At 38.5% G+C, this 24,306-nt stretch overlaps 1 protein-coding gene and 1 long non-coding RNA gene across 2 annotated transcripts in view; both read right to left on the bottom strand.

Moving 5' to 3' along the window:
• Positions 1-24,306, bottom strand: part of LOC129449190 (uncharacterized) — a 68,197-nt gene that overhangs the window by 28,976 nt on the left and 14,915 nt on the right. The window lies entirely within an intron of this gene.
• LOC141367324 (uncharacterized) lies at positions 3,776-10,106 on the bottom strand. The gene is made up of 6 exons (XM_073872676.1): positions 9,418-10,106; positions 8,686-8,830; positions 5,974-6,136; positions 4,453-4,645; positions 4,278-4,337; positions 3,776-3,925 (listed from the first exon to the last, which is right to left on the bottom strand). Exons 1-6 carry the CDS (start codon positions 9,499-9,501, stop codon positions 3,776-3,778), a joined length of 795 nt encoding a protein of 264 aa, XP_073728777.1. The 5' UTR covers positions 9,502-10,106.

The raw sequence follows: 24,306 nt of genomic DNA on the forward strand, positions 1-24,306 counted from the left end.
TGCATTCAAGGATGCTGCATACCAGTTCACGGTCCTCCCGTTCGGTCTAGCGCTCGCCCCGCGCACATTCACGAAATGTATAGACACGGCGCTGTCCCCGCTGAGAGCGAGCGGCATTCGCATCCTGAATTATCTGGACGATTGGCTGATCTTAGCACAATCCAGAGAGGTGCTCATCAGCCACAGAGACGCAGTACTTTCGCATTTAGACAGCCTCGGTCTACGTGTGAATTTGCAGAAGAGCGCTCTATCTCCAACGCAGGAGATCGCGTTTCTAGGCGTACGTCTCGACTCGGTCTCAATGAAGGCTTTCTTATCAGAGGAGCGCAAACGAGATCTGACGTCTGCTCTGAATATATTCAGCCACGGATGCACTGTGCCACTGAAACGGTTTCAGAGACTTTTAGGCTTGATGGCGGCAGCCTCCCCGGTTTGCCCACTTGGTCTGCTGTATATGCGCCCGTTACAGCTGTGGTTACGATCCAGAGTGCCCAACAGGGCGTGGATATCGGGACGAGCGCGCATTACAGTTACGAACGGATGTATGCGAGCGCTGAGACCCTGGTTCGATCCCAACCTGTTCAGCGGGGGTGCTCCACTCGGGCTGGTTACGAGACGGAAAGTAGTCACGACGGACGCGTCGTTAACGGGCTGGGGAGCCCTGTGCGATGGCGTCCCGGCTTCGGGCTCCTGGTCGGAGACGGAGCGGTTATGGCATATAAACCGTCTAGAGCTCAAAGCCGTCCTTTTAGCACTGCAGAGCTTTGCGACGCTGATCGGGGGCCATCATGTTCTTGTCCGGACGGACAACACTACGGTGGTTTCATACATAAATCGCCAGGGAGGAGTGCGCTCCAGGCCGCTGTTCAGACAGGCAGAAACGATACTGTTGTGGGCGGATCGTCATCTCCTTTCAATAAAAGCGACGCATGTACCGGGCAGCATGAACTGCTGAGCGGATATGCTGTCGAGGAATGGCATTCCCCAAGGGGAATGGAGATTGAACCCCCTATCTATCGAGCTGATCTGGAGTCAGTTCGGGAAAGCAGAAGTGGATCTGTTTGCGTCCGAGGAAAACACACACTGCCCGCTGTTCTTCTCGTTGACGAGCTCTCCTCTGGGCGGAGAATCGCTGTCGTTGCCGTGGCCGAGAGCCAGCAAATATGCGTTTCCCCCATAAAACTGCTGCCGTCAGTTTTACACAAGATCAGAGAGGAAAGAGCATCAGTGACACTAATCGCCCCGTACTGGCCGAACCAGCCGTGGTTTCCCGACCTGTTGGAACTGTCAACGGCTCCCCCGTGGCCGATCCCGTTGAGACGAGACCTGCTCTCTCAGGCGAACGGATCAATCTGGCACCCCAGCCCCGAGAAGTGGAAACTTCACGCGTGGAAGGTGTGTGGGAACCGCTAACAGACGCGGCTCTGCCGCAGAGTGTGCTCGATACGCTGATGCAATCGCGTGCCCCCGCTACAAGACGGTTATATGCCCTTAAGTGGTCGGTATTCACGGCGTGGTGTAAAGAAAAAGAGTTTGACCCGGTGAACTGCTCCGTGTCAGCTATTCTATCCTTTTTACAGCACAGAATGGATACGGGAAGCATGCCCTCCACCCTTAAAGTATATGTTGCTGCCATCGCAGCTTTTCATGCTGAGATTGGGGGGCGCTCGGTGGGAAAACACGAGCTCATAGCGAAGTTTTTACGGGGTGCACGGCGCCTCAGACCTTCTCGCCCACCCACCGTACCGTCTTGGGACCTGGCCTTGGTCCTGAAAGCACTAACTCTTCCTCCGTTTGAGCCTATTCTAACGGTAGGTTTGAAGGAGCTCTCTCTAAAAACTGTGCTTCTGCCGGCTTTGGCTTCAGCTAAGCGCATAGGAGATCTGCATGCACTCTCTGTGAACGCTGAATGCTTACAATTTGGACCAGGGGACTGTAATGTCACGTTAAAACCCAAAGCGGGTTATGTGCCTAAATCGCTATCCACGCCATTTAGAGCGCAGATTATTTCTATCCCCGCCTTCTCCTCGGATGACGCGGCGACTACTAACGCGATCGTACAGAGTGAGCTTTGCCCGGTAAGAGCGCTAAAAGCTTATATTGATCGCTCGGCGCCGTTCCGGACAGCGGCCCAGCTGTTTGTTTGTTTTGGAGGCAGCGCCAAAGGACGCCCAGTTTCCAAGCAAAGACTGTCGCACTGGGTGGTTGATGCTATTTCACTGGCATACTCTAGCCAAGGAGTGCGTTGCCCTTTGGATATTAAAGCCCATTCTACGAGAGCTATTGCATCGTCATGGGCTTGGTATAAAGGCGCATCTATTCAGGATTTATGCTTGGCAGCTGGCTGGTCGTCTCAGAACACCTTTGCTAGGTTTTACAATCTGGATGTCTCCTCATTGGCTTCCCAAGTGCTTTCGGTAAACACGCCCTCTACCTCCAGTGCCTGACATACCTGATGGTTTCTATCAGGTCGTGTGTGAGGGGCGGCGTTTCTGAGGATATATGAAAAGGTATTAAACTTAAAATAAAAGTAAAATGTACATAATGTTAAAAGCTGTGACACTCAAAGACATTAGGCAAAACCAATCAAAAATATAGAAAACAAAAAGTAAATATAAAATATTGCTTAATTTCAAGTGCTCTGGTTTAGATTAAAGGAATAGTCTACTCATTTTCAATATTAAACTATGTTATTACCTTAACTAAGAATTGTTGATACATCCCTCTATCATCTGTGTGCGTGCACGTAAGCGCTGGAGCGCGTTGCGACACTTTGATAGCATTTAGCTTAGCCCCATTCATTCAATGGTACCAATCAGAGATAAAGTTAGAAGTGACCAAACACATCAACGTTTTTCCTATTTAAGACGAGTAGTTATACGAGCAAGTTTGGTGGTACAAAATAAAACGTAGCGCTTTTCTAAGCGGATTTAAAAGAGGAACTATATTTTATGGTGTAATAGCACTTTTGGGAGTACTTCGACTCGGCGCAGTAACACCCTCCCTCTCCCATTATGAGAGTGAGAAGGGGAGCGGACTTTTCAGGCGAGTCGAAGTACTCCCAAAAGTGCTATTACGCCATAAAATATAGTTCCTCTTTTAAATCCGCTTAGAAAAGCGCTACGTTTTATTTTGTACCACCAAACTTGCTCGTATAACTACTCGTTTTAAACAGGAAAAACGTTGATGTGTTTGCTCACTTCTAACTTTATCTCTGATTGGTACCATTGAATGAATGGAACGAAATGTCGCAGCACGCTCCAGCGCTTACGTGCACGCACACAGATGATAGAGGGATGTATCAACAATTCTTAGTTAAGGTAATAACATAGTTTAATATTGAAAATGAGTAGACTATTCCTTTAAGAGCAAGCCAAATAAATTTAGTTTAGTAAACTAAATAAGGAAACCCATAAATCTGTTAGAAAAGATATAGCACATAAAGTAAGAAGGGTCTATGGGCCAGATTTACTAACAGCTTGTGCCAGCGCAAACCATCATTTTGTTACATAACGACTGTTGTGATTTATTAAAGACTTGAATGTCTTTAAAATACAAAATCGATTGTGGGGCCATTGTCATGTTTGAATAGAAAAGAGCTCTGCCCGAACTGCTGCTATAAAATTAGACACACACAATTTTGGAAAATATCATTATATACTGTAGCATTAAGATTTGTGCTCACAGAAATGAGTAGTTAAATGTGTTCACTAGAAGTTGCCGTCCAATACTTTTGTCCATATAGTGTAACTAGTTATCTGATGAAGTAAACGGCCTAAGATACTTTCTGCATGTATAGAATGGTTACCATTTTATTTTCTGATGTACTTGCTTTGCCTGACTGTTGTGGCTCAACTTGCTTATGTGGTTCATTGATGTACACCTTATACAGGGCAGATGAGGAAACAGGAGGAGCCTGATGGAACTGAAAGTCAGAAAAGAAGAGTTAGGGGGTAAATTTTGTACTGTATTTGCTAAGCTTTTGTATGGTTTTGTTTTATACTGTGATGTATAAAAGACAGTGAGATGCAGTAATATAAGGTACACGTTCATCTGTCCTACAGTAACTTTAGCTGAACCTACTTTTTAAATCTGTCAGTATTCCTCTGTTTAAAAAAACAAACAAGAATACGTTTACTGAAAAAATGCACGATTTAGAAGTTGTGGCATTGTTTCACAGAGGATTAAATGCTTGTCCAATATGTCAAAAACCTCTCAAATTGCTAGTTTCCCACATGACTGTATAGAACCCGAATATAGATGTTTTGTGTACTTACCAATTTCTGCAAATCCAAACTGCTGACTGGGCTTTTATCACTGGATTCTGTTGATGATACCTAAATGAAAGATTTGAGAAATATGAGAACACAATCATATGGTATCAAATCAGCATAAGAGAAAAATGTCATCATGAAATATTGTTAAAGATTCTTAGGATATACTTGACAGTACCTTAGCTCGCCAAGGCCAATCTGAATCTCCATAACTGTAAGTGATTTCTTCTCCTGGTTGGATATCTCGTACAGCAAAAAGACACAGATGAGGTTTTTTGTTCACTTCAACAGTTCTTATTTTGCATGTAGGATTTCTGTGCTCATCATTTACAAGTCTTCCCAAGGACCCATCTTCCTTGGATGCATCCATGCTATAAATACATAAAAATACCACCAAGCATAAGAGACTGATTTGTAATCTTGTACAGCAGTTGTTTCCTTTATGCCTGTACCTCGTAAGAGTAACTTCTGTAAACATATCTTAACAACTACATGAAATCAAAATGAGTTTTTTGGGCTTTAAGGCATTTTACATCAGTGGGTTTGGTTATATGGTCTGCTCTACAAATTTTGGGGCAGATTCCTGAACAGGGCTAAAGTCTATTCGCAGACTTGAATACAAGTTTGAATTGTCTGAACAGAAAACAGCTTTCACTGAGATATCTTAGAGAGCGCCTATTTCATTTCTAAAAAAACAATATTATTTTGTGTATTTGGTATAATATAATGTGTTCATGTGGTTTATGGTTAAAAAACACATTATTTTCCACATAAGGTTTATTTTTGTATTTCCAGATTTAACTCTCTTCCTGAAACGCACTGATTTGAAAAGCTGTGTGCCTAATTGGTCAGCTAATCTGTATGTTGTGATTGGTCTGATTAGCTCTGTCAGCTGGAAACGTGAGACTTCTTACCATGATTGAAAGATTCAGTTACTAACAGAAGTTACAGGAGTTAACTTACAGGTTGAGTTCGAAGCAGGATGAATTATGATAATGTCGGTCTTGTCTACATCACCAATCCCAGGAAGTAAACCTTTTGCCTACAATCCGTGTGTTTGTTGTAATCCAAGAAAAGAGCTTTACGTTGGAGACGATAACTCGCGTCATGGTTTACTTTTGGGCTTGTAACTTTTGCATATTGTTAACATGTACAAATACACACTTAAACACCAGAGGACATTTAAAAACAATAGGTGCTCTTTAACATATCAGTGCCACTGTTTTTATCACAAGATGCACAGCAAATTTTTTTTGTAAAATGTCCTAATATTACTAAGCCCTAGTCCTGGATTAATCTAAACCCTGTATGGTAAACTGCCCCTTTGTTTCTGCTTTTTTACACACAATAAAAATCATCAGCTGGGTACTGAGTGTGTCATACCAAATGTGCAGAGACGAGGATCACCAGGACCCAGGGGCCGGTTGCATAAACATAGCCGTGACATTAAGACTGCGTCTTAAGAATTATTCTGACTAACTAGCAATTAGTTAGGGCTAATCAGTCTTATTATTTGGATTTAAATTAGACCAATCTACCTTTCTATGTAACATACTTAAAACAGTTATGATCAGTCTTGAAGAAAAAAATTCATGACTAACTTTAAAGACTAGTCTTAAAGTTTTATGCAACCGGCCACAGGAGTTTTGGTGAACTAACCCTTAACCGCCCTATTACTTCAAGACAACTCTATACTCACCACCAATTTTTGCCATGCCACTGAAAATCAAACAAGAATGTGTTCTCAACGTCATTGTAGAGTTCAGATCGATCAAGGCTCTCCTCTGAAGTCAGAAGTTCACCTCTGTATTCAAGGACAAAATCACCTCTAAAAAATGCTTCAGTGGTGAAAACTCCACGTCCTAAAAAGAAAAAAATACCAGTAAGTTCTGATGTTCCTTTAAAGTTAATTATTATTTTCATGAGCTCTTATCCAAAAACAATAATAAAAATTACTAGATCTGAAGTTTTATCTGTGGTATCCAACAAATTTGGACATTGCCCTAGTTGAATCTTTCATTTTGTTGTTGTCGGCTGGATTAAAAGGAGTAAAACAATACATTTTACCTTGATAATTTGTTATATAAGAGGTCATCATACTTAAATGAACATCACAAATTTGAAAACGTATGGCTATTGAAATATAACAGTTTTTTGCACCAAGCCAGGAAAATGGTCTATTCAGGAATGTGCTGAAATATGATGTCAGAGTAGAATTGAAACACCTCCCCAAACCACTATACAATGACCACTTTTGTAGCCCTGTCCACAGCTTTGCGTGACATGTGTGGGTCAGGGGTAAAGCAAACCATGCAGTGTCTCAACAATCAGTAAACATTAGGGGTGGCACGGTTCATGAAAAAAATCCGAACCGTTCAGTTCGGAGCGTGTGTGCGTCGCACGGTTCATGGCATGCGCAATAGCCTCGTGCCCTGTATGTGACCTTGCCTCAGATGGCGTGTTTCCCTTTCGCGAAAGAAAAGTTGACTGTTGTGGAGAGTGAGTGCTGCAGGTTATGTTACATGTAGAAATGGCAAGTGGGAGAGAAAAGGAAGACGGTGGAAAAAAGAGACGGATTTAAATATTACAGGTGTAAACGTTGTGTTTCTCTCTCGTCCACATATACTCTCTGCAGTATTTAAGCAGCCTCTCAGTGATAAATCTTAAAGCTACACTGAAGTTGGCAGTTTGATAAATGCAAGTTATCTTTGTGTGCTAAAAAGGCACATAAGATGGATATACACATTCTCCTTTTTTGCCAAAAAAAGAGAGGGTCCCAATAATGTGCTTAAAGTCAAATTCAGTTTGTGCATGATTACATGATATAACTTTTTTAATAATGTATCCTAAATTATGGATAATTACTACATTAATAAGATAATACATTTCTGGAGTGTTAAAAATTAAAAGTAAAAATAACAACAAGAACCGTACAGAACCGAGAACTGTGGCCATTAAACCGTGATACGAACCGAACCGAGGGTTTTGTGAACCGTGCCACCCCTAGTAAACATGTCTTTAAAGATTGCCAAATGTAACCAAAATGACTTTTGAAAACATGTTTCCTTTTATTTTTACGTGGTGATCTGTTATAAGTACCCAACAAAGTGTTCGGTTGTGGAAGAACCGTCTATGGGAAGAACACAGACGTTGTTTAACGGAGGCTTGGAACATAACATTAGGAATGCGTGGTTAAAGTTTGTTTTTGAAGAAGTTCCAGCTCGGGTGGGGAGTGTTTGTTTACTATGTGTACCACGGATTCATTTGTAAAGAAGCCATGAGTCAGTGCTGGATTTGCAGAGAAACTGTGATTAAAAGCACCAGTAATATTGCATCTGGCAGGAATGACACAACAGTATACACAGTGAGTAATACATTTTACTTTAAGTTACTACGCGTCACTACTGTTTAGTAAAAGATCGCTTGATATGTCCTGTTGTAACATCAGTGTCTAAACACGTATATTTTACTGTTTTAATTTACTAAAAAAATTAAACCATTAATAAAGGTGCAACACTTAACAATATGACTGTAATATAACGATAGAAATATACAAAGTTAGTGATAAGGAAGAACTTACCAGCCCTAATTTAGATTCTGATGCCTGCTTACTGTGTTGTATACGGTAATTTAGGCAAGTCGCATTTGTAAGGTCCAACACTCAACAAAGCTTTTTTATCATAACTGTGGTATGTAACGTTATGTGTATGTAAGAGCAACCTCACAAGCACAATAGAAATATACAAAGTTAGTGATAAGGACTTATCAGCCGTGGTTTAGATTCTGATGCGTGCTTACTTGTGTTGTTTATGGTAATTTAGTCACGTTGAGTTTATAGTTTTGTTTATACTTTACTATACGTATTGTCATTTATGGGTATCATCTTTAGCACCCAGAATCTTTTGTGGCTCAAACATATTTGTGTTCGGCTGCTATTTTTACACATCAATGTTTTTAAAACATTTCCCCACATGTAATGACGGGGATCATAGCAGTGGGCGTTTACGTCCAGGTCTTCACTGCGGCCCCCCCTTCAAACGAACCATTATCCAGAGAGCAACTAATCCATGTTACAAACTAACCTATTACTTATTGCCTTTGATGTTTTTGAATGGAAAAACCACTTGAACAGTAGATATCAGACAACAGTAGTAAAACAATAAAATCGACAGATTCATTGCCCCTTTAAGTCAGCAGGATCTATCACAAGAGTCCATGTAGAGTGCACGTGACACAATTTCCATCATGCATTCACTGACGGATTTTGAAGTAGGTAGCCCAGGCGATGTGTTGCATTTTGTCGCAATGCGCATGCATCAAAAGTCTGTATGCACATACAAATAAACTATGCTTTGCAACTTACATTTGCGTACATGAAAGAAAACCGTCTATACTACAGAATTTATCTTACCTTTATATTTGCTGATAACTTGCTCATAAAGCTCAGGCTTGTCTGTTTTGCAAGTAATGTGATGCTCAGCATCCTGTTGAGGTCTTTTTCGTTTTTTCTGCCTTGGTATACCCAGCATCATGGCGACTGCAGTGACATGCAATGACTGAAAATAATTAAATTAATCAATCGATTAATCAACCATAATATTAAGATTGCTAAAATTGTTTACCCAAACAGCCAACAAATGGTATAACATATGTATCTAACTTATGTATATGCATGTATACTTTTGTAAATATACATATAGCTTAGATATACACACACACACATACATACATACATACACAACTGTAGTTAACTTAGATATACATACACAACTTAAAATCTTTAAAGATATCTGTGGCTATTCGTGCCACTGTGCATGATAAGAAAATCGCATGATTGAAATTTAGATTAAACAATAAGAATTAATTACTAATTACCCAATCTATTACTGCTATTTCACATAATTTTACTAAGCACTTAGTCGTTTATGGACAACATTAATAGATCAGTAAAGTAAGTTAAGTTACTCTGAAACCGAATGTTTGTTTACTGACCAATGCCAATATCATTATAGGCTACTCAGGAAGATAATATTTTTGACCACAAACCGTCAAATAAGATAAAATATTTCACAAATCATATGTTAATCCTGCTTATCTTTCATATTTTGCAAAAATATGTTATTATACATAGGACTGAACTCACCTTTCCTCCTATAATGAGCGCGTGTAGTCTGCTTCGCGGGAAATTGGTGCTAACAGCGGTGATGTCATTATCACGTGTCTGCATTTCCAGGGAAACGAATCCACTGCTGCTGACTTGCGTAGTAAAAGTGTCGTTGATAGGAAGGCCGAAAGGATGTCACGTTGAAATATCGCGTGAGCGATTCGAGCACGTATTGATAAAGTTTGATCTCGCGGTACTGTGATGTCATATCTTGTTCGATCTGCGCAGCGCTGTATGAACACAGCTTAGTGTTTTTGCTGTTACGCTACAGACAAGGGGATCAGCACAGCACCTCGTGCTACTGTCCAAAACAACTGCTATTTACAGAGAGATTCCTCTAAATGTTGACAAATCCACATGGAAATTAATTGATGGAATGTACTTTTAAAAACATTTAATACATACAACAAAACAGCTTAATGAAAGCTCTGTTTCTTGAGAACATTTACTGCTCCACCTACAATATCTTATTGGACTGTCTTTTTTATTACCTAATAAAAATTAAACATGCAACAAAGCTTTTTTAAACAAGTAAAAAATATAATATAATAACTTTTGACCCAAATTGAACACAGCTGAAACAGAAGGTGTTCAGGGTTGTTTGATAATTACAGACAGGTGTATGAGCAGGGTTTTAGACACCTGACCTAGGGTTTAGGAATACACAAAGTGTAACTTCAGATTATGAATACCCAGGGTTATCTCTTAACCCCTGGTTAAGTATGAACAGTGTGAAACGTGAAACAGATAACCCAGGATTCCGTTAACCCGGGGTTTAGAATAACCTGGTGTTAACTTTTCCAGTGTGAAAAGCATGTTTATATGTTGATAACCTCAAATGACACTAAATCTCCTGTTCATTTCTTCTGGTTGTGTAGTTAGCAGTTTGATGTGCTGCTCTGATGTGGAGCATCAGTGGCTAAAACAAGTGGGTTTCAATGTTTACATGCACAACAATATTCAAATAAAACAACTGCAAAACTAAGATGTAAACAGTGGTTTTTAATTACTCTTATTTGGCTAAAGTCATAATCAAAGTAAACACAAATCAAATTCATATTCATATTTTAGCTTCATTATCAAAGTGCATCATGACCTACACACTTCAATCACAATACTAACGTTGTGTGAGAGTTTTGTGACAGGACACATATACACACACAGTGGTCAACCGTTTGGCTGTAAACAGATGGCTTCAAGCAGGAAAGGCCCTCTAGCTAGGTTTCCAACTGTCCCGTATTAGTCGGCATGTCCGTATTTTGGGTCTCATTGATTTTAGTCCTGTATGTGACCTCCCATGTCTTGTTTTTGACTGCTACGTTGATCTAAACAGTGGCTCCACAACAACTGAGAAGCAGATGACGACAAAATCCAACAAGAGTGATTTGAGAATTCAGACAAAGTGGACTGCTATCGAAATGCTCTCGCGGTACTTTGATGTCATCCGCCTGTCTGTTCATGCGGCACTGCATGAAGTCAAACAACTAGCAAGCAGTGCTGAACACTTGAGAATAATCTCAAACACAATCAGTATACGCTAAAGGGGGTCATATAATATATCATGTTATCCTTTTATTATTTGTGCAAAGATCTTCATAATTAAAATGCTCAGTCTCAATTACAAAGAGATCACTGATCCAGACCTGCGTAATAAATCGATCTGGCCCCAACAAAACATTTCCAACTTTGCTTGGACATTCTCACACTTCTAATTCACATCCTGTGTGTTTTAATTAAAGTATTTGAAGTTGACTCTGCAAAACTACAGCTCACAGAATCATTGAATCTATGTTAGTTTTAGTTTGTCACATGTAAGATGAACATGAAGGGGATAACGTTTAATTACCCTTAGTGCAGAAGTCACAACTGTTTTGTCTTCCCTGCTGAAAAAAACAGCATACCAGCAAGACCAGCATATGTTGTGTTTTGGTGCTGGTTTGCTAGTGAACACCAGCTAAACCAGCATCAAACCAGCATCAGCACCAGCATTAGCACCAGCTAAACCAGCACCAAACCAGCATTAGCACCAGCTAAACCAGCATTAGCACCAGCATCCCATGCTGGTCATACCAGCATATGTTGTGTTTTGGTGCTGGTATGCTGTGACCACCAGCTAAACCAGCATAGACCAGCATAATTCCCATGCTGGTCCATGCTGGTTTGATGCTGTTTTTTTTTCAGCAGCGTTATACGGTAATGGTTCAATTTAAGGACTGTGTTAAAAGTACCTGCTGTACCAACAAACTGTTAATAAACCCATTGTATGTTGCCAAGGCATAAGAGTTATTATACAATTTTAATTAAGGGATTAGCTATCATTTGGACAAAATACACTGTATACAAACAAAACCATGCCTGCACTGCTGCAGCAGACCACCTTTTGTCCTGTATTTGGTGAGGGTGACAAAGTTAGCAACCCTACATCTAACACATATAACAAATAATTAACTGCACTTTAAGCTTTCGTAATATTTAAAATAAAAAAATAATATAGTATCACAACAACTATGAACTTTATGTTGTTCAGGAGTAACATGGGGATGTAATAATGTCTGCGATTAATGGATTAATTCTATAACATGTAAAATGGGAACATGAAAGCATTAAAAGCATTTTATGTAAACACCTTAATTTGAATACTGTATTATTTAGAATAAGGTCAGTAATTAGATTACTACTGTCCATGTAAACATAATCACTGGCTGACCCTGCTAACTTTACTTCAGTGGACTGCACCTTTTAAATTAAATGATAAAGTTCTCTAAACAAACAGCTTATATGACTTTATTTCTGAATGAGAATTGTATATGTGTTGTAAAGTCTGATGTGCTACTGTGATGTCGGGGGAAGGGCGTTTAGACATGTGAGGCCTGAAATCACTGACTGACAAACTGCTAACTTTACTTCAGTGGACTGCACCTTTTAAATTAAATGATACAGTTCTCTAAACAAACAGCTTATATGACTTTATTTCTGAATGAGAATTGTATATGTGTTGTAAAGTCTGATGTGCTACTGTGATGTCGGGGGAAGGGCGTTTAGACATGTGAGGCCTGAAATCACTGACTGACAAACTGCTAACTTTACTTCAGTGGACTGCACCTTTTAAATTAAATGATCAAGTTCTCTAACAAACAGCTTATATGACTTTATTTCTGAATGAGAATTGTATATGTGTTGTAAAGTCTGATGTGCTACTGTGATGTCGGGGGAAGGGCGCTTAGACATGTGAGACCTGAAATCACTGACTGACAAACTGCTAACTTTACTTCAGAGGACTGCACCTTTTAAATTAAATGATACAGTTCTCTAACAAACAGCTTATATGACTTTATTTCTGAATGAGAATTGTATGTTGTAAAGTCTGATGTGCTACTGTGATGTCGGGGGAAGGGCGTTTAGACATGTGAGGCCTGAAATCACTGACTGACAAACTGCTAACTTTACTTCAGTGGACTGCACCTTTTAAATTAAATGATCAAGTTCTCTAACAAACAGCTTATATGACTTTATTTCTGAATGAGAATTGTATATGTGTTGTAAAGTCTGATGTGCTACTGTGATGTCGGGGGAAGGGCGTTTAGACATGTGAGGCCTGAAATCACTGACTGACAAACTGCTAACTTTACTTCAGTGGACTGCACCTTTTAAATTAAATGATAAAGTTCTCTAAACAAACAGCTTATATGACTTTATTTCTGAATGAGAATTGTATTGTAAAGTCTGATGTGCTACTGTGATGTCGGGGGAAGGGCGTTTAGACATGTGAGGCCTAAAATCACTGACTGACAAACTACTAACTTTACTTCAGTGGACTGCACCTTTTAAATTAAATGATACAGTTCTCTAAACAAACAGCTTATATGACTGTATTTCTGAATGAGAATTGTATATGTGTTGTAAAGTCTGATGTGCTACTGTGATGTCGGGGGAAGGGCGCTTAGACATGTGAGGCCTGAAATCACTGACTGACAAACTGCTAACTTTACTTCAGTGGACTGCACCTTTTAAATTAAATGATAAAGTTCTCTAAACAAACAGCTTATATGACTTTATTTCTGAATGAGAATTGTATTGTAATGTCTTATGTGCTACTGTGATGTCGGGGGAAGGGCGTTTAGACATGTGAGGCCTAAAATCACTGACTGACAAACTACTAACTTTACTTCAGTGGACTGCACCTTTTAAATTAAATGATACAGTTCTCTAAACAAACAGCTTATATGACTTTATTTCTGAATGAGAATTGTATATGTGTTGTAAAGTCTGATGTGCTACTGTGATGTCGGGGGAAGGGCGCTTAGACATGTGAGGCCTGAAATCACTGACTGACAAACTACTAACTTTACTTCAGAGGACTGCACCTTTTAAATTAAATGATAAAGTTCTCTAAACAAACAGCTTATATGACTTTATTTCTGAATGAGAATTGTATTGTAAAGTCTGATGTGCTACTGTGATGTCGGGGGAAGGGCGTTTAGACATGTGAGGCCTGAAATCACTGACTGACAAACTGCTAACTTTACTTCAGTGGACTGCACCTTTTAAATTAAATGATAAAGTTCTCTAAACAAACAGCTTATATGACTTTATTTCTGAATGAGAATTGTATTGTAAAGTCTGATGTGCTACTGTGATGTCGGGGGAAGGGCGTTTAGACATGTGAGGCCTGAAATCACTGACTGACAAACTGCTAACTTTACTTCAGTGGACTGCACCTTTTAAATTAAATGATAAAGTTCTCTAAACAAACAGCTTATATGACTTTATTTCTGAATGAGAATTGTATATGTGTTGTAAAGTCTGATGTGCTACTGTGATGTCGGGGGAAGGGCGCTTAGACATGTGAGGCCTGAAATCACTGACTGACAAACTACTAACTTTACTTCAGTGGACTGCACCTTTTAAATTAAATGATCAAGTTCTCTAAACAAACAGCTTATATGACTTTATTTCTGAATGAGAATTGTATTGTAAAGTCTGATGTGCTACTGTGATGTCGGGGGAAGGGCGTTTAGACATGTGAGGCCTGAAATCACTGACTGACAAACTGCTAACTTTACTTCAGTGGACTGCACCTTTTAAATTAAATGATAAAGTTCTCTAAACAAACAGCTTATATGACTTTATTTCTGAATGAGAATTGTATATGTGTTGTAAAGTCTGATGTGCTACTGTGATGTCGGGGGAAGGGCGTTTAGACATGTGAGGCCTAAAATCACTGACTGACAAACTACTAACTTTACTTCAGAGGACTGCACCTTTTAAATTAAATGATACAGTTCTCTAAACAAACAGCTTATATGACTTTATTTCTGAATGAGAATTGTATATGTGTTGTAAAGTCTGATGTGCTACTGTGATGTCGGGGGAAGGGCGTTTAGACATGTGAGGCCTGAAATCACTGACTGACAAACTGCTAACTTTACTTCAGTGGACTGCACCTTTTAAATTAAATGATCAAGTTCTCTAACAAACAGCTTATATGACTTTATTTCTGAATGAGAATTGTATATGTGTTGTAAAGTCTGATGTGCTACTGTGATGTCGGGGGAAGGGCGCTTAGACATGTGAGGCCTAAAATCACTGACTGACAAACTGCTAACTTTACTTCAGTGGACTGCACCTTTTAAATTAAATGATACAGTTCTCTAACAAACAGCTTATATGACTTTATTTCTGAATGAGAATTGTATATGTGTTGTAAAGTCTGATGTGCTACTGTGATGTCGGGGGAAGGGCGTTTAGACATGTGAGGCCTGAAATCACTGACTGACAAACTGCTAACTTTACTTCAGTGGACTGCACCTTTTAAATTAAATGATCAAGTTCTCTAACAAACAGCTTATATGACTTTATTTCTGAATGAGAATTGTATATGTGTTGTAAAGTCTGATGTGCTACTGTGATGTCGGGGGAAGGGCGCTTAGACATGTGAGACCTGAAATCACTGACTGGCAAACTGCTAACTTTACTTCAGAGGACTGCACCTTTTAAATTAAATGATACAGTTCTCTAACAAACAGCTTATATGACTTTATTTCTGAATGAGAATTGTATATGTGTTGTAAAGTCTGATGTGCTACTGTGATGTCGGGGGAAGGGCGTTTAGACATGTGAGGCCTGAAATCACTGACTGACAAACTGCTAACTTTACTTCAGTGGACTGCACCTTTTAAATTAAATGATCAAGTTCTCTAACAAACAGCTTATATGACTTTATTTCTGAATGAGAATTGTATATGTGTTGTAAAGTCTGATGTGCTACTGTGATGTCGGGGGAAGGGCGTTTAGACATGTGAGGCCTGAAATCACTGACTGACAAACTGCTAACTTTACTTCAGTGGACTGCACCTTTTAAATTAAATGATAAAGTTCTCTAAACAAACAGCTTATATGACTTTATTTCTGAATGAGAATTGTATTGTAAAGTCTGATGTGCTACTGTGATGTCGGGGGAAGGGCGTTTAGACATGTGAGGCCTAAAATCACTGACTGACAAACTACTAACTTTACTTCAGAGGACTGCACCTTTTAAATTAAATGATACAGTTCTCTAAACAAACAGCTTATATGACTTTATTTCTGAATGAGAATTGTATTGTAAAGTCTGATGTGCTACTGTGATGTCGGGGGAAGGGCGCTTAGACATGTGAGGCCTGAAATCACTGACTGACAAACTACTAACTTTACTTCAGTGGACTGCACCTTTTAAATTAAATGATAAAGTTCTCTAAACAAACAGCTTATATGACTTTATTTCTGAATGAGAATTGTATTGTAAAGTCTGATGTGCTACTGTGATGTCGGGGGAAGGGCGTTTAGACATGTGAGGCCTGAAATCACTGACTGACAAACTCCTAACTTTACTTCAGTGGACTTCACCTTTTAAATTAAATGATAAAGTTCTCTAAACAAACAGCTTATATGACTTTATTTCTGAATGAGAATTGTATATGTGTTGTAAAGTCTGATGTGCTACTGTGATGTCGGGGGAAGGGCGTTTAGACATGTGAGGCCTAAAATCACTGACTGACAAACTACTAACTTTACTTCAGAGGACTGCACCTTTTAAATTAAATGATACAGTTCTCTAAACAAACAGCTTATATGACTTTATTTCTGAATGAGAATTGTATATGTGTTGTAAAGTCTGATGTGCTACTGTGATGTCGGGGGAAGGGCGATTAGACATGTGAGGCCTGAAATCACTGACTGACAAACTGCTAACTTTACTTCAGTGGACTGCACCTTTTAAATTAAATGATCAAGTTCTCTAACAAACAGCTTATATGACTTTATTTCTGAATGAGAATTGTATATGTGTTGTAAAGTCTGATGTGCTACTGTGATGTCGGGGGAAGGGCGCTTAGACATGTGAGGCCTAAAATCACTGACTGACAAACTGCTAACTTTACTTCAGTGGACTGCACCTTTTAAATTAAATGATACAGTTCTCTAACAAACAGCTTATATGACTTTATTTCTGAATGAGAATTGTATATGTGTTGTAAAGTCTGATGTGCTACTGTGATGTCGGGGGAAGGGCGCTTAGACATGTGAGGCCTAAAATCACTGACTGACAAACTGCTAACTTTACTTCAGAGGACTGCACCTTTTAAATTAAATGATACAGTTCTCTAACAAACAGCTTATATGACTTTATTTCTGAATGAGAATTGTATATGTGTTGTAAAGTCTGATGTGCTACTGTGATGTCGGGGGAAGGGCGCTTGGACATGTGAGGCCTGAAATCACTGACTGACAAACTGCTAACTTTACTTCAGTGGACTGCACCTTTTAAATTAAATGATAAAGTTCTCTAAACAAACAGCTTATGACTTTATTTCTGAATGAGAATTGTATATGTGTTGTAAAGTCTGATGTGCTACTGTGATGTCGGGGGAAGGGCGTTTAGACATGTGAGGCCTGAAATCACTGACTGACAAACTGCTAACTTTACTTCAGTGGACTGCACCTTTTAAATTAAATGATACAGTTCTCTAAACAAACAGCTTATATGACTTTATTTCTGAATGAGAATTGTATATGTGTTGTAAAGTCTGATGTGCTACTGTGATGTCGGGGGAAGGGTGCTCAGACATGTGAGGCCTGAAATCACTGACTGACAAACTGCTAACTTTACTTCAGTGGACTGCACCTTTTGAATTAAATGATACAGTTCTCTAAACAAACAGCTGGCTTATATGACTTTATTTCTGAATGAGAATTGTATATGTGTTGTAAAGTCTGATGTGCTACTGTGATGTCGGGGGAAGGGCGTTTAGACATGTGAGGCCTGAAATCACTGACTGACAAACTGCTAACTTTACTTCAGTGGACTGCACCTTTTAAATTAAATGATACAGTTCTCTAAACAAACAGCTCATATGACTTTATTTCTGAATGAGAATTGTATATGTGTTGTAAAGTCTGATGTGCTACTGTGATGTCGGGGGAAGGGCGCTTAGACATGTGAGGCCTGAAATCACTGACTGGCAAACTGCTAACTTTACTTCAGAGGACTGCACCTTTTAAATTAAATGATACAGTTCTCTAAACAAACAGCTTATGTGACTTTATTTCTGAATGAGAATTGTATATGTATTGTAAAGTCTGATGTGCTACTGTGATGTCGGGGGAAGGGCGTTTAGACATGTGAGGCCTGAAATCACTGACTGATAGTGGTGGGCGATACTGCAAAATTTGGTATCGATCCGATACCAAATACATATAGGGTCAGTATTGCCGATTCCGATACCAATCCGATACTTTTTACTTAAAAAATACTTTTGTGTAGGGGAGAGCAGTAGGCTATGTCATTATTTCTGAGGTGAATGAATGATAAATTCTTTAGGCTTTTTTAATTAAAGTATTGAAGTCCACAAAATTATTAGTTATTAGGAACTGTAGAATTAATTTGTTACAACCTTTAAAAAAAAAAAAAAAAAAAAGAATAACAAAATTCTCTCCCTTTTTTCTGTTTTTAAAAGCAAATGAAATAAAGTGCACACAATTATTACTTTTTACACGTATCAAGTTACAGTATTATTATTTAGAGCCGTAAAATAGCTCCACACAACGCTTCTCTTCCTCTCGGCCATCCTGATCTCTCACTCAGTTCGCTGCTCCTCGGCGCGTTGTGTCAGTGAGTCACATGACGACACAACAACGAATCACAGCAGAGCAGAAGGAGGGGGAGGAGTAGCAAAGTGGGCCAGGATGTGAAAGAAGCGTTTGCTCAGGATTGTAGAGGTAGAAGACACGAGCAAAGTATAATGAACGTAGAGGAGAGGTATTTAAAATGAAGTATCGATTCAATTGCAATTGTATCGATCTGATACCAATACCAGTGTTGGCATCGATACTATCGATATTTAGATCGATCCGCCCACCCCTACTGACTGACAAACTGCTAACTTTACTTCAGTGGACTGCACCTTTTAAATTAAATGATACAGTTCTCTAAACAAACAGCTTATGTGACTTTATTTCTGAATGAGAATTGTATATGTATTGTAAAGTCTGATGTGCTACTGTGATGTCGGGGGAAGGGCGTTTAGACATGTGAGGCTAACATTACTTCAGAGCACTGCACCTTTTAAATTAAATGATACAGTACTCTAAACAAAAAGATTATATGACTTTATTTCTGAATGAGAATTGTATATGTGTTGTAAAGTATGATGTGCTACTGTGATGTCGGGGGAAGGGTGCTCAGACATGTGAGGCCTGAAATCACTGACAAACTGCTAACTTTACTTCAGTGGACTGCACCTTTTAAATTAAATGATCAAGTTCTCTAAACAAACAGCTTATATGACTTTATTTCTGAATGAGAATTGTATATGTGTTGTAAAGTCTGATGTGCTACTGTGATGTCGGGGGAAGGGCGTTTAGACATGTGAGGCTAACTTTACTTCAGAGGACTGCACCTTTTAAATTAAATGATACAGTTCTCTAAACAAACAGCTTATATGACTTTATTTCTGAATGAGAATTGTATATGTGTTGTAAAGTCTGATGTGCTACTGTGATGTCGGGGGAAGGGCGTTTAGACATGTGAGGCCTGAAATCACTGACTGACAAACTGCTAACTTTACTTCAGTGGACTGCACCTTTTAAATTAAATGATCAAGTTCTCTAAACAAACAGCTGGCTTATATGACTTAATTTCTGAATGAGAATTGTATATGTGTTTTGTAAAGTCTGATGTGCTACTGTGATGTCGGGGGAAGGGCGCTTAGACATGTGAGGCCTAAAATCACTGCCTGGCAAACTACTAACTTTACTTCAGTGGACTGCACCTTTTAAATTAAATGATACAGTTCTCTAACAAACAGCTTATATGACTTAATTTCTGAATGAGAATTGTATATGTGTTTTGTAAAGTCTGATGTGCTACTGAAGAAGTTTTATTTTAATCCCAATCTACATTTATATGATGAATATGAGTTTACCATTATAATCACACCATTATAATCACATGCAATTTGTTTTCCATGAAGTTATGCATTATGTCATGTGTTATGCTGTATGCGGATCAGGAGTTTGTTTGCCATGGGATTGCTATTGGACCAGCTGGGTGTATTCGGGTTTCAGGGTAGTTTAGAGAGCCCTCTGGACAGGCAGGCACAAAGGATTTTAGTATTAGCAAAGAGCCAAGGGTCAAATAGGTCAAGGAAAGGAGACACTGGTCTGGTCTGGGGACTGTCATGTGATTCTTCAAGTTACAAGCCTGAACAGAAACATATTATTAAAGCATATGGAGGGGAGGGACAAAGACCATATATATTTACCAAGCCTGGCTGAGAGCTTCAGACTGGTTTGAAGATTCCTCCCAGACCGGCCTGACTGGTCCTGGGAGGTTTAATCAGGCAGGCTCGGCTTATTATTTTGTCCGGAAAATAAAAGTCTATCTCTTGAAATCAGAACCTAAGACTGAAGATTGTTTCATTTGAGGAAAAGGAAAACCACAACATTTGGTGCCGAAACCCGGGATAGAAAAGAGCTGGACAGTCACACCACCTGGGCAAATCTGACGAGCAACACAAACAGCGTATGGCCATATACTAAAGGTAAGCAATTTTTGCTTATTAATTGTGTTGTTTGCCAGAAATTGCTCCAGGTGGTGAGAAATTTAAGCTCTTCTAAATTTAAGAACCATACATGTTAACTGGGTTTTGATTTCAAGGGTACAATCTAATTAAGGCATGCATGCATGAATCTGTGTCAGTTACTTTGGCTTTGATGATCATGGTGAATTGAAACAGATTTAAGTTAAGGGAACGCGTAAGAGTTTGTATGCAAGGTTGCATATGCTACGTTTGTCGAGGAAGTGTATAACGTAGAGGTTTAATTTGGTTTAATTTGAAGTTAAAATTTTAAATCATTACGTTGATGGAGGTGCAGTAATGATTGTTTAATTGGTCAATGTAAACAAAAAAGAACACGCAAAAGTCGTCACGTCGGGGAAGTGCACTGACGATTGTGTATTTATTTAATAATTTGTGTTTGAGTGTGTATGTATGCAGCTGCAGAATTTTGTTTGTTAGTGAGAGAAATGTGAACGTGAATCTGGTAAAGCAGACAGGGAGACAGTTTCCCTTAGGCAGTCTCTCTGTGGGCTGTTAAGGGGGGTGTAAGTGCTGTCCTTTGTGTGTATGGGGGATGGCTACTGTGTTAGAGTGGGGAAGAATGAGCCCTAAAAAATAAATAAATAAATAAATAAATGCTAATGGGTTATTACTGAAAAATGGTTGGGTTAACAATTTGGTTTATAAGATATCAAACATACATTTGAAATGTAAGGTTTGGTAAAAACAATTGACACCAGATGGGACATCAAAAGGAGCACAGAACCTGAGACCACAGCTGGCTTTCTCAATGGACAATGCAATCAGGTGGCCACCTACAGAGATGAGCAGTTTTGCTTGTTTAAAGATTGTATTGTTCACCTGAGATGGCTCGGGGTGGTCAAATCACAAGTGCTGGTCAAATCACAAATGCTCTTCCAAATTTAAGAATAAAAAGAGGAAATTAAAGATTACGAAATTAAATTATAAGAATAAAGGGTTTCATTTTCTAAAGGAATGTGGGCTAGGACAGATGATGGTTTGTTGTGTGAATGAGTTTCATTGTTTTATTTTTGTCGTTGAGTGGCTTGGATAAAGAGTTAATGTTAAGTTGAGAAAATGCCTAAGAAGTTTCGCGAACCTGAGTGTTACCGTGTCGGGGCAGACACGTTGGGGTTCGGAGAGCAGAGTTATTAAGTCCTGCAGGTCAGGTACGGTCTATGTGTTATTTGTCTTGTTGTTTTGGAAGGCCCGGGCTGATGAAAGATATTGTTTTTGTTTTATTTGTCATGTCGGATTGGTAAATTGTGTAAGTGAATCTTTTCCATGTCGACTGAAGTGTAGTGGAAAGATGAATTTGGACAGGTAGTCTAGATAGAGTTGTTTTATTTTATTTGTGTGAGAATGCAATGTGTCTGTGCTAGAAAGAGTCTGTGTGTGTGAATGTATGAGATGGAAAGAGTGGGGGCTGAGTGAGCAGTGGGTGTGTCTTTCTCCTGTGGCTCTAAAGAGCCCACAGAGAGGTGTTGTGTTACAGGAGTGAAGATTGTTCAAAACTATAAAAAAGGGGATAAAGTTTGAAAGTATGTGAATAAGACTAAGAATATGATTATGGATAAGAGGCAGTTATAAATGCTGGGTATTAAAGATTAGAATTGAAGACATTGTGGTTCTGAGGTATTGTAGCCAAAAATATTAGTTATTACAGTAAAGTTTACAGCTAATTCTAGAAATTAAATAATTCGTTTAAATGATTGATTAAAATAAAAAATTGTGCTCAATAGGAAAAGATTGCTTGTCCAAAAAAGGACAGATTTTGGTGATTGTATTTGATTCTATTCGACAAAACACTACAAAATATTATAAAGGAAATTTTATTTTAAAGACACATTGGAAATCTAAGTAATTATTTGGAGAATATATAAATTGGATAAATAAAAACAATAAGTTTGTGAAGTGGTTAAATGAGAAATAATTATAAAATATAAGGTGTGTTATATTGCAAAGAAAAGATTATGGCAGTCACATTAATGGAAAAATAAGGATTAAACAATTGTTGTGTGGAGAATTAGAAAATAAAATAATTGGAGTTCAAATGAGGAAACATTTGATGTGGCATTGTGTGAGGAGAAATACAACTAAATAAAAATATAAACTAATGAAAGATAAGAGGAGATAATTAACAGACAAAGAAATGCTCAAAGGGAGAAAGAGAGAGAGAGAGAGAGAGAGAGAGAGAGAGAGAGAGAGAAAGAGAGAGATAGAGAGTGAGAGAGAGAGAGAGAGAAAGGGAGGGGGAAAGCCATAGCTCGAGGGAATTGTGAGATTAAAATCTAGCAGGAAGACAGAAGTAAAGCTTTGAAAAGAAAAAACAACAAATTAGAGAAAAACGTAGAGACCAAGTTATTAAAGGGGGAAATAAAGAGAAAAATAAAAAGGACAGGAAAATTATTAAAAGGTGAATGACACAGATAAATTATACAAAGATAAATTATTACAAAATGGAGAGGAGTCTTCGTCTGATGATGGAAGGTGGTCACAAAATAAATTTTATTTTAAATCAAAAGGCAATATTTTGCATGGGTCAAGCTAAAACCTTGTGGGCTGATCATTCCGATCCTTTGACATTCAAGAAAGTGAACAAAAGCTGGCGATGAAAAGACAATGGCAAAAACTGTGTGACATCAAAGTGTTGGAGCTGCAAAGAGAGGAGAACTCAAACTAAACAGTGGACACATCCTACATGAAGGGGATTATATGAAGCAGTGAATGGGGCACTGCACAATGACAATTACAAAAAAAAGACTGAGTGGAGTCTAGAAAGACTCACAAAGACAATATTGTTCTTGGAGACAAGAGAAAAACTGGACTATACTTTTGCTTCTTCATACAAGCCTTTGGGTGAAAAGGGAAAGAGTGGAACAGCCGTTCAATGTTTAACTAGTACCTTATAACTGTAGGGACACATACAATCTTTAGGTGAAAATCAGCTAGACAAATTTAAAGGCTGATCAAGAATTTATGTTGTTAGGTGTGACTACCTTTTCTGAAATCAAATCAAACTCCTATTAATCTGACAGGAAGAAATGCATAATGAAAATTGGGGGGTTTGAATTTGGTATTCTACAGAGGAAGTTAGAACTGTACTAAGCTAAAAAGCAAATATAAATGGCATCGAACAGCTATGGCAGAAAGGAAAATAACATAGATAAAAGAAATAAATTGAAAAAAAAACACCATAGGATACTATAATAGGTAAACAAGAAAAAGCTGTGAGAATAGAAAAAAGAAATAACTAATTATTGTAACAAACATACAATTTAAGGAAATAAATCTAAATTGTATCTAGTCACGATTTAAGAGCAATTAATGACAAGAAAAGATTGATGATCCAAAAAAATTACATACTTTGCTTACAAGTGTTTCTCCATTTGATAAACATTTTTACTGTGAATTAGGATTTGCATAAGAAGTAGATACTTGCATTTACGTATTTAATTATAAGGGAAAATATTATACAGGTTTAGAATGGAGGAACTACTATTCCAACATGCGGAAAGTTAATTTGGTTGATTAATGCTAAAAAGTTGATAAAATGATTGGTTGTTATTGAGTTATAGGGACACAGGAGAACAGTTGATTTGCCAGCATGGGCAAACAGATGTGGAAGCTAAAAAGGGCCTCAGAGTGTCAGGAGATCTTTTTAGATTGTATAAGAAGTGAGAAATCTCAGTCATAAATATTATTATCATAGATGTACATGGGGCAAATAAGTGGAATGAGAATAAATCAT

The sequence above is a fragment of the Misgurnus anguillicaudatus genome, chromosome 10 (assembly GCF_027580225.2).
Source record: "Misgurnus anguillicaudatus chromosome 10, ASM2758022v2, whole genome shotgun sequence".
NCBI lineage: Eukaryota > Metazoa > Chordata > Actinopteri > Cypriniformes > Cobitidae > Misgurnus > Misgurnus anguillicaudatus.

What these genes read in the sequence shown, in the direction of transcription:
- LOC141367324 (XM_073872676.1), bottom strand. Translation starts at nt 9,501, where the DNA reads ATGCAGACACGTGATAATGACATCACCGCTGTTAGCACCAATTTCCCG. An exon ending in AGTTATCAGCAAATATAAAG is followed by an intron (nt 6,137 to 8,685) that starts GTAAGATAAATT and finishes TTTTCTTTTTAG; the next exon opens with GACGTGGAGTTTTCACCACT. An exon ending in GTTTGGATTTGCAGAAATTG is followed by an intron (nt 3,926 to 4,277) that starts GTAAGTACACAA and finishes TCTGACTTTCAG; the next exon opens with TTCCATCAGGCTCCTCCTGT.